Source organism: Hermetia illucens, chromosome 4 (assembly GCF_905115235.1).
Source record: "Hermetia illucens chromosome 4, iHerIll2.2.curated.20191125, whole genome shotgun sequence".
In the NCBI taxonomy this organism is placed as follows: domain Eukaryota; kingdom Metazoa; phylum Arthropoda; class Insecta; order Diptera; family Stratiomyidae; genus Hermetia; species Hermetia illucens.
The window spans coordinates 26,320,952-26,330,889 of NC_051852.1; the positions used below are offsets into that span (position 1 = coordinate 26,320,952).

The 9,938-nt window shown below is 42.0% G+C and overlaps 1 protein-coding gene across 1 annotated transcript; it reads right to left on the reverse strand.

Annotated features, from left to right (window-relative positions):
• Window positions 1-465: 465 nt before the first annotated feature.
• Window positions 466-9,884, reverse strand: LOC119654287 (heat shock protein 60A). The gene is made up of 6 exons (XM_038059575.1): window positions 9,797-9,884; window positions 9,426-9,710; window positions 2,689-2,850; window positions 1,417-2,625; window positions 1,169-1,354; window positions 466-1,101 (listed from the first exon to the last, which is right to left on the reverse strand). The coding sequence occupies exons 3-6, from the start codon at window positions 2,848-2,850 to the stop codon at window positions 928-930; spliced, it is 1,731 nt and encodes a 576-aa protein (XP_037915503.1). The 5' UTR covers window positions 9,426-9,710; window positions 9,797-9,884; the 3' UTR covers window positions 466-927.
• Between the last annotated feature and the right edge of the window lie 54 nt (window positions 9,885-9,938).

Sequence of the window (9,938 nt, forward strand, 5' to 3'; positions counted from 1 at the left end):
AAAAAAAAATACACAAAACCTTTCATACCTGAAGCGTCTAGCTTCCGGTTTCCCGACTTGTACTTTCGGAAGGTCAATTTGAGACAGTTTTTGCAAAACTGAGTAATAATGTTTCCATGAATGGGAGAATCCCAGAAGGTGCCGACGTTTTCTTAGTGCAGGGGGTTTGTCAATTTTAACACTTGTAAATCTATAACAAAAGGTCGCGAGACAATTTCCACAAATCTGCACCACATTTCATTCATATGCCTCCACCAATGTCATTACATCATCTTTTGGTAGGTCTGACTCGGAACCGAACTTAACTATAATTATCTTTTAAATTGCTCTTATATTTCCTGTCGAAGGTTCGGATTTCAATGCAGTGTAGTGACCCCCAGAAGTGTGAGTCCCTAAGAAGCGTTGAAGTTTAGCAATTCGAAATTTCGTTTCCCTTTATATTGGTACAAAAAATATCAACCACAATTTCTTTTATAATAAAAACTATATTTTATTGAAAATAACGTAAAACTAAACAATGCAATGGCATATACATACATCATCTCTGCCGTCTCAACATTTTCGTAAATGCATTTAAAAATTCTGCCTTATAAACTCCGTTGGGTCAAAGTAGAAGAAAAAGAGAACACACTCGAAAAAGGTAGAAATTACAATGAAGCCGTTTGTAAATGAAAATTTCATAAGCCATTCAGACGGATGACACTCATGGCTATGTACATGCAATAATACAACAGGCCGTTTGCAATATCTAAGAAAGTATAATACATATATAATATGTATTCCTACCAATTATAACATGAGACCCAGACTTCGTTTATAGAATTGGATGATTCGAAGTTTTCTTTCTGTATTTTGTCGAAACAAATGGAATTGAAATTTATCTAGATACGAAAAATTAGGAAAACAAAACTTAACCAGCTACGACCTTTACATCATTCCTCCCATTCCACCCATTCCACCCATTCCTCCCATACCGCCCATACCACCCATTCCTCCCATGCCACCTGCACTCTCTTCTTTAGGAATTTCTGTTACAACGGCTTCGGCTGTTGTCAGCAAGGAAGCTACACCGGAAGCGTCTGTAAGTGCTGTTCGTACGACCTACAGAAATGAAATAAATCCTAGTTAGTTTCTGCATCTTTTAAAAATAGGATAATCAATCTTTTACCTTTGTGGGATCAATGATTCCCCTTTCGATGAGGTTCACATATTCGTTCTTCATGGCATCGTAGCCGAAGTCTCCCTTTTGCTCTTCAACCTTAGCAACCACAACTGATCCGTCAATGCCAGCGTTCTTAGCGATTGTTAGGGCTGGCATCCTAAGAGCACGTCGTACGATATCAACACCAGTATTCTGAAAAACATGATTAAATAGTAGAAAACAAATAGGATTCGTTCCGAGTTTGACCAACTTACTTGATCTTCATTTTGTCCCTTCAATCCATCTAGAATTGGGATACATCTCAACAAGGCAGTGCCACCTCCGGGAACAATTCCTTCTGCAACAGCAGCGCGTGTCGCACACAAAGCATCATTTACACGGTCTTTCTTCTCATTTACTTCTACCTCGCTTGAACCACCTACACGCAATAAGGCAACACCGGATGCAAGACGAGCCAAACGCTCTTGCAATTTCTCCTTTTCGTATTCGGAGGTTGTTTCTTCGATTTGATCACGGATTTGTTGAGCACGACGGTCAATGTCTTCCTTTGTTCCTTTGCCCTTCAGAACCAAGGTGTCATCTTTGGTTATGATAATTTCTCCAACTTTACCAAGGTCAGACAATTGAACATCTTCAATTTTCACCAAATTTGCTTCATCGCCGAACACAATGCCACCGGTGCTGATAGCCATGTCCTGGAGAGTTGATTTACGATTGTCACCGAAACCTGGTGCTTTTACAGCTGCAACTTGAAGACCAATCTTCAATCGGTTTACTACTAAGGTGCTAAGAGCTTCGCCGTCAATATCCTCAGCAATGATAACTAATGGTTTCCTTTGTGCATTTGCCAACTCCAAGGCAGGGATGATAGATTGAACGGTGGAAATTTTCTTTTCAGAGAATAGAACCAATGCATCTTGGAATTCTACTTTTGCGCCTTTGCTTGAGTTGATGAAATATGGAGAGATGTAACCTCGGTCGAATTTCATTCCCTCAATGACTTCCAGTTCATCCGTTAATGTTTTGCCGTCCTTCACTGTGATCACGCCATCCTTTCCTACTTTTTTCATGGCTTCACTAATCAGGTTTCCTACAGTTTGGTCTCCGTTTGCAGAAATTGTTGCTACTTGAGCGATTTCTTCTGGCGTGGTGACCTCCTTTGACATGGTCTTCAAGTGTGCGATAACCGCATCAACGGCCATCATAACACCACGACGAATTTCAATAGGATTGGCTCCTTTTGAAATCTTATCAAAGCCTTCCTTGGCGATAGCACGGGCTAGGACTGTGGCGGTTGTAGTTCCATCACCAGCTTCTTCGTTTGTATTGTTGGCTACGTCTTGAACCAATTTAGCTCCGATATTTTGGAACTTATCCTTCAATTCGACTGCCTTAGCAACGGTGACACCGTCTTTTGTGATTTTTGGGGATCCCCATGATTGTTCCAAGATGACATTACGTCCCTAAATTGAAAGTAGAAATTTAGAACACATGCGTTTGAAAGAACAATTTAGATTCGAATTTACCTTTGGTCCCATTGTTACGGCAACTGCATCGGCCAAGATATCAACACCTTGCAGCATAAGAGCGCGCACTTCTGGTCCAAAGCGGACATCTTTTGCATATCTTCGAACAGCGAATTGACGTGCTGCCGATAAACGAGCTAAGGTTGATGGGAGTCGGAACATCTGCAAAGTAAAAACAACATCAAACATGAGCAGAATTGACAAACTGAATGAGAAAACTGTAATCTTTCGAAGAAATGAAAACATTGACCATTTCCAATAAATTGGTTTTCGGTTTGGAGATTCTTCCCTTTTCCACTTATCAGTTACAAGGATTTAAAGAAAAAATGCATATCAGAATTAGGGTTGCGAGATTTCAGGTGGAATAATTACTCTAAAGCGGCGTCTCATAGCAATCATCATCATCAACGGCGCAACAACCGGTATCTGGTCTAGACTTGCCTTAATAAGGAACTCCAGACATCGCGGTTTTGCGCCGAGGTCCACTAATGCGGTATCCCTAAAAGCTGTCTGGCGTCCTGACCTACGCCATCGCTCCATCTTAAGCAGGGTCTGTCTCGTCTTCTTTTTCTACCATAGATATTGCCCTTACAGACTTTCCGGGCTGGATCATCCTCATCCATACGGATTAAGTGACCCGCCCATCGTAACCTATTGAGCCGGATTTTATCCACAACCAGACGGTCATGGTATCGCTTATAGATTTCGTCCTTATGGGGGCTACGGAATCGTCCATCCTCATGTAGGGGACCAAAAATTTTTCGGAGGATTCTTCTCTCGAAAGCGGCCAAGAGTTCGCAATTTCTTCTTGCTAAGAACCCAAGTCTCCGAGGAATACATGAGGACTGGCAAGATCATTGTCTTGTACAGTAAGAGCTTTGATCCTATGGTGAGACGTTTCGAGCGGAACAGTTTTTGTAAGCTGAGATAGGCTCCGTTGACCGCCAATAACCGTGCGCGGATTTCATCATCGTAGCTATTATTGGTTGTGATTTTCGACCCACGATCCACGACCATCTGGTCGTGGATAAAATCCGGCTCCGTGTGGGTGAGAATGATCCAGCCCGGAATATCTATGATAGAAAAAAAGATGAACCAGACCCTGCCTGAGATGCCTAGGTCAGGACGCCATACAGCTTTTAGGTATATCGAATTGGTGGATCTCGGCGCAAAACCAGGGTGTCTGGAGTTCCTTATTAAGGCAGGCCTAGACCGGATACCTGTTGTTGCGCCGTTGATGATGATGATGAAGCTATGGAGCTGTATAGCTTATGGTTATGCAATTACGGAATGGCACATAACTGTTGATTTTTTCTGGGGTAGGGCAGTGAAAAGCATTTACATACAAAATGCCGGATTCCTGTCTCAGATAGACTACCGGCTAAAACACTCAATGGGCTGTCTAGGACTCTAACTCAGAACCGCTTGACACATTACCTCCGGCCGGGCTTCCTGAGGGAGTCAGCTCATCCTTCGGAACCATAAAGGATGGCCTGAACCACACTTATCAGTAAGCGGCGCCTGTTGGATAAGGGTCCTCCGACATTGGACATCAGCTAGCAAATCGAAATCATTCTAGCCACAACCTTTTCTGTGGGGTTCCAAATCTGCTCGAAGAAGCTTATTTTCTGTGTCTTTTATGAGGCTAAGATGTTTTACTTTTGGCTTCGATAAGATCATGATTTCACCAAACTGAGTAGGGAGAATTGTGGAACCCTCTCCCTAGTCAGGACGGCCACTTCGATTCTCCAGAGCTAGGGAAAATCCGTGTTCAGCCATCCATGTACTTACTCGCCGCATCAACATTCTCAGTGTGCGTAGAACTTGCTCAACCATGCGTGGCGTAACCAGAGTCGCAACATCATCCGCTATTCCACCATATGCGACTTAATGGCGAATTTCAACACCCCCATCGAAATGGGCACTTAACTTTCTTAGCCTCCGCACTTTCATACTAACAGAATAGGGATCGAAGTTAATGTTAGGATCCGATCCCGCAAAGTGGTTCAACATATACGAAATAACGAATTGAAATAGGGTGATGCTGGAGTAGGCCGATGACTTTATTCCAATCTCGTCCTGTCTACATAGAGAATCAACAACTCAGAATTTACAAGGGGTACCGATCGCCTTTAATAACATACGACAGAAGTCAGCGTGAAAGTAATTTCCATAAGATCAGCACGATCTGCTTCACCAGAAAAATGGTGGATAAGGCCTTAGATTGAATAATGAGCGAATAGAAAACTCCTCCAACATAACACTTCTAGGCAAAACAACACTATCAAACATCACCTAGATGAAAAACTTAGGATGACTGCAGCACAGTTAATTAAAGTGGATTACAGGAGTTAAATGGTTTATACATCGGGATAAAAATTTCAGCGTTTGCAGAACTCTCATCAGCCCTTTAGTAGATTAAGCGAATAAAATTGAATCCTTTGTTGCAGATGCCTATCAAATACTCTGTCGTAGTCTTTCCGTTAGCAGACGAATTCCCTCAGGATCTTAGAAAAATGGGAAGTTCTACAGAATTATGAACCAAATCCAAATAAATTGTCGTTCCTTGGATCTCCCAATCTCTGGATCATGGCAAACCATGACCCTTCCAGAACTCTATACTCAAATTAGTGACACCATGAAAGTAGTTAATCGAAGAAAGTAGCGATGATCCCTTGATCTGCGGTACCAATGCGGCAGGCTTTTCACCTGTGGTGGTACTACTGAAGGACTTTACAATTCTTATTGCTGAATTCTCGGCCGAATGGATGGTTATCTGAAGCTTTAAAAAAACTCGCACCAACAAGAACGAACGCAATAGATTCCCAATATGTTTTCAGATCCCTGTTAGGGTCAATTAATTCACAAAACGTTAAGTAATGTGTCAAACGTCACCTTTTTCATTATCTGGGCCCCAGGGCAGTCATAACTACGTCAACATACTGGGCACAAGCACGATTAAATGTGCGATGTTAGTATGAAGCCTGAACACATCCCACCTTCTCATCTGATGGAAGTCACTAGCCGAAGATCTACACTTTACTAAAATCTTCTTACCCGTTCCAGGGATGTCATAGTTTGATACTAACCAAATTCAACCGCTAGTCGCCAAACCGCCAAGAATGTTTGCAAACCATATCGAACGCACGTATAGCTGGTGCGGAATTCATGTCTGCACAACAGAATCCTTCTGAAATTATGTTCTTTTTAAGTCCGCTAATGCATACGGTTCAAGTGATGAAACAACGGTGGATTGATATGTAGGATGGGGATTTAAAAACTTCGCGATTGCATCAAGATCAGGCGTTTGATAGAACCAGATGGCGAAACGAAGAAAAAGAATGTCGGGTATATTTATCCCACCGTGCGGTGCTATCCGAAACTATGTACGACATTTATCATAAGTCGCGGGATAATGCAATATCGAACTTTCAATATGCATAGCTGAAATTATTGCCCATACAAGATAAGATACTGCTGTTCGGAAATCGTACATTCAGAACAAGTTCCTCTGTTGGGTTATCGTCTTGACAGTCACGTAGAGGGCTCAGCTTAGTTCATTTACCCCCCGGTGGATGTTTTCAGGCAGGTGTTAATTACAGCCCCGCAGAAATATTGCAGGCAACGTGGTCTAGTTTACGATAATTTCCTAACAATTTGAAATACTAAAATTACCAAGGGTTATTATTGTAGATAAAACTTTAATTAAACCGGCTTCTATAATTCTAAGTTACTGTTTCTGGTAATTGCCATGACAGATCTTATCGACTAATATTCGAGGCAAGTTGAAGTATTTATTTTAACAGAAGGATTCATTGAATACGAGAAAACCACAATAACTCTGACATGCTATGAACATAGCATGCTGATCTCTAGTCCCGATAAAATAGTAGGGTTTGAAGCGACGTACTTTGTACTATCCTCAGTAAACAAAAATAAAATGCTGAGATCAGGGGAAGAGATAAATAAAGTTACGAGTTATTCCACCATGCTAAATCCTACCCTGGTGACAGGTCCCGCCACAGGCCGACCAAGAAAATGCATTCGATGTCGCTAGAAACATGATTGAATTGAGTAACATGCCTCGGAAAAATGCTAGGGCGCCCACCTTATTTGACGCGACAGGACGCGCTCCGGTCTGGTCGAGAAATACATGGTGTCAGGACGGGATGGGACTCGCAATAGCCCTTCGGAAAAGCTGCATTGATATCTGCGCTCTCCAAGGAACTAGATTATCTGGTGACAAAATTTGCGACATTAAACGTGGTAAAAATGGCTATAAATTTCTGTATTTTTTTGTAGCCCACAAACTGAATACGGTGTTGGCATTGCCATCTCAGAGGGTTTCTGTGATGCTGTGGCGCAGCAGGATTACCAACAATGTTGTTGATACGAGCGGATGGATGATACCGCCGCCGCTCTCCGCGGCTTTTCTAGAACTCACCACGAGAGTGGAAAGCCAGCGATGAGCGAGTCCCGTTGTTTGGAGACAGAAGGACTGCATCTCTCTTCTACTCCAACCGCCGGCGTGACCACACGCACTCTCGCGTAGTAAAGTTTACATGAAGTGAATTTGCGAATGAGTCGCCTCTGCTTTATGAATCAAAAATTTTCAATTGTTTACTTTTCTGATGTTGAAAAATATTTTAAGTAATAACGAATAAACAAACTATATTTTGTTCTTCTTGATAATTTTTGTCATCTTTATAAATAAATATATAAAAAGAAAGTGCACATTGAAACTAGCTTTTCAAAAGGAAAACCTTCAAGCAATTCTGAGCATATTAAATTCGACGTTTCTTACTTTTTAAAGGAATTGCATACATTTTGTTTCCATGCAAAGAAAAATTAGAATCGCTAACCCATAAATATTGTACCGGTCCAGGGAAACTCTGTGGAACTCAAAGTCCCAATTTACTTATTTATGCCGTTCTCGGCCCATAGCAAAGGTAGAGAATCTACCCAGAAAATAGTATTTACTCTAAAGTGGTGACCTCAACAACAAAAGAATACCTGCAAATTCTCCGAAAACGAAGAAAAGCTGCGCCTACGGTCCGAGCTGCCGGTCAGATAAATTAACTGTCGAATTGCGGAACTGACAAGTCATTTGACGGGAAAAAATAGGCAGGTAGTGCCACACAGCAGGAACAGGAGTAGCCGCGGCCCAAGTGCTCAAGGCTCAAGTGCAAGCCTCCGTCCCGGTGAATCGAATCAACCGCGACTGCCGCCCGCATCCACACCAGCCCGAACCGGGACGACTCAACCGATCGCAGGAGCTGTCCGGGCGCTCCATCCAACTCCCACAGCGGCAGGGGTCATCTTTTTGTACCCGTCGCAACGGTCGCCGTTATCGGCCTATAGCAAAGGTAGAGAATTTACCCAGAAAAGAGTATTTTCTCTAAAATGCCATTAAAGAAGTTGAACGATTTGATGACGGGCTGATGAAGCTCGCCATTATATCAGCTGATCGCATTATTCACTTCTTGATCGCATACGCACCACAGACAGGTCGACCTGATGCCGTGAAATATCAAATCCAACAATCCGGCAATGTCTTCGGTCCTGTCGCTCTCTATGGCTCTTAGTGTTGGCCAACTATAAAAGAGAATGAACGGCGTCATCTTGCGGCAATAGAGACGAAGATGTTGCGAAGTTGATGGTAAATGACCAAAAGCGAGCCGAAACAACGGTGCATTGATACGTTGGATGGGGATTTAAAAACTTCGGGATTGCATCCAGATCAGGCATTTGATAGGACGAAATTGCGAAACCGGTCACAACGAACCGACCCGCTTGTGAACGGGACAAAGGTCAATCAGATGGTTCTCATCATCCTCTTGGAAAACTGAAAATGATATTTCGCCAGTTTGGATGTTTCATTAGGGATGCAGGGTAGCTGTATGATCGGTATAGTAAAATATTTTTTGCATAGAAATCATTCGGTTTAAAGATAGAGCTGAGTCTGCTCATTAATTACATCCAGGCTTCCTGAAGCATGCCATAGTTAAAGTACAATATTTAGAATTTGGTGAAAAGAATTGTTTTCTTCAAGTAAATTGCTGGAAACGTCACAACGGAGAACAGATCGAGAACCTTCTCTTCAGAACAATACCTTACACACGAGCCCCCGAAAATTGAACTTTGGACCAGTGGAACTGCAAAATAAGGGAGTAACATTGAAATGGAAACCAGCATGTCACTGCGGATTTCAAGGATAATGTCGCGTAACGCCATTGATGCAAATTGCCGGGATGTTGCGAAATTGATGACATAACACTAAGAAAGTTGATGGTATCTTTCTACTAAATAAAAACTAAGTTAAAAAAACGCAAACATGGGAAAATAGTTTTGGGTGGTATAAACCAAAATTCAATCACTTATCACACTCCGATTATAACCTAGACATCGAAGGTGTGAATTAACCATTTTGACACATGGACCCGCTCCCTGACAATCAGGATAACTTAACAATCTCCCAAAATCCCAAAAACGTCACAATTCAACAGGAATTCCGACTGTACTCGTTACATAATCACCGGCATATGGACAACGTACCCGGCCTCCAAATTGTCCCATTCAGAAAATCACATGCGGCCAATCTTAACCACAGATTCTCGAAACATCTTCCGGCTCTTATCAGCCGGGTCGCGATCCGGGGGCCAAGTCTTCACCGCACGTTTTCACAATTCCTCGGATAGTTGTCATGAGCACCTACACATAAACCAACCTTTACTCACCTTTGCAATTATAAATTATTAGTACCGATGATAATGATGATAAATTAAACACTGGCAAGTCGTAATTCCTCGACGAAAATAGACCGCCGCACACTACACCGACCAAAACGACAGAAACGTGAACTGAATGTGAGTGGAAAATCTAGAAAAGTGCTCGTCGCTGGTCGCTTCCAATTTCCAGCTTATGTTCCAATCAGAATTATAACGTTGCCTAAACTGTTCTAAATTTCCAATTGGCATCCGAGTTGAATTTGTGGGTGGTTTACAATAGTCAACTCAAGAGATCTGGAAACATTTAACAAATTCAGTTACTAAATATTGAAAAAGAAAATTAAATTGGAAATCGAGCGTATTAATTATTATGAACTCACTTAATATTTTGACGTTTGTTCGAAAAATGAACGCTATTAATTGGACGCCTGCTTTTCGGCTTTCACAGAATTATTCGATTGAATTTTTTTATTTCGTACAGGTGCCTGGCGGAGTTTGAGAATGGAACATGCATTTCTTTAC

Bases quoted from the DNA above. Each gene is read 5' to 3' on its own strand.
- LOC119654287 (XM_038059575.1), bottom strand. From the start codon at position 2,850: ATGTTCCGACTCCCATCAACCTTAGCTCGTTTATCGGCAGCACGTCAA. The intron at 2,626-2,688 runs GTAAATTCGAAT...CTTTCAATTTAG, and splicing joins CCGTAACAATGGGACCAAAG to GGACGTAATGTCATCTTGGA. The intron at 1,355-1,416 runs GTAAGTTGGTCA...CATGTTTTTCAG, and splicing joins AGGGACAAAATGAAGATCAA to AATACTGGTGTTGATATCGT.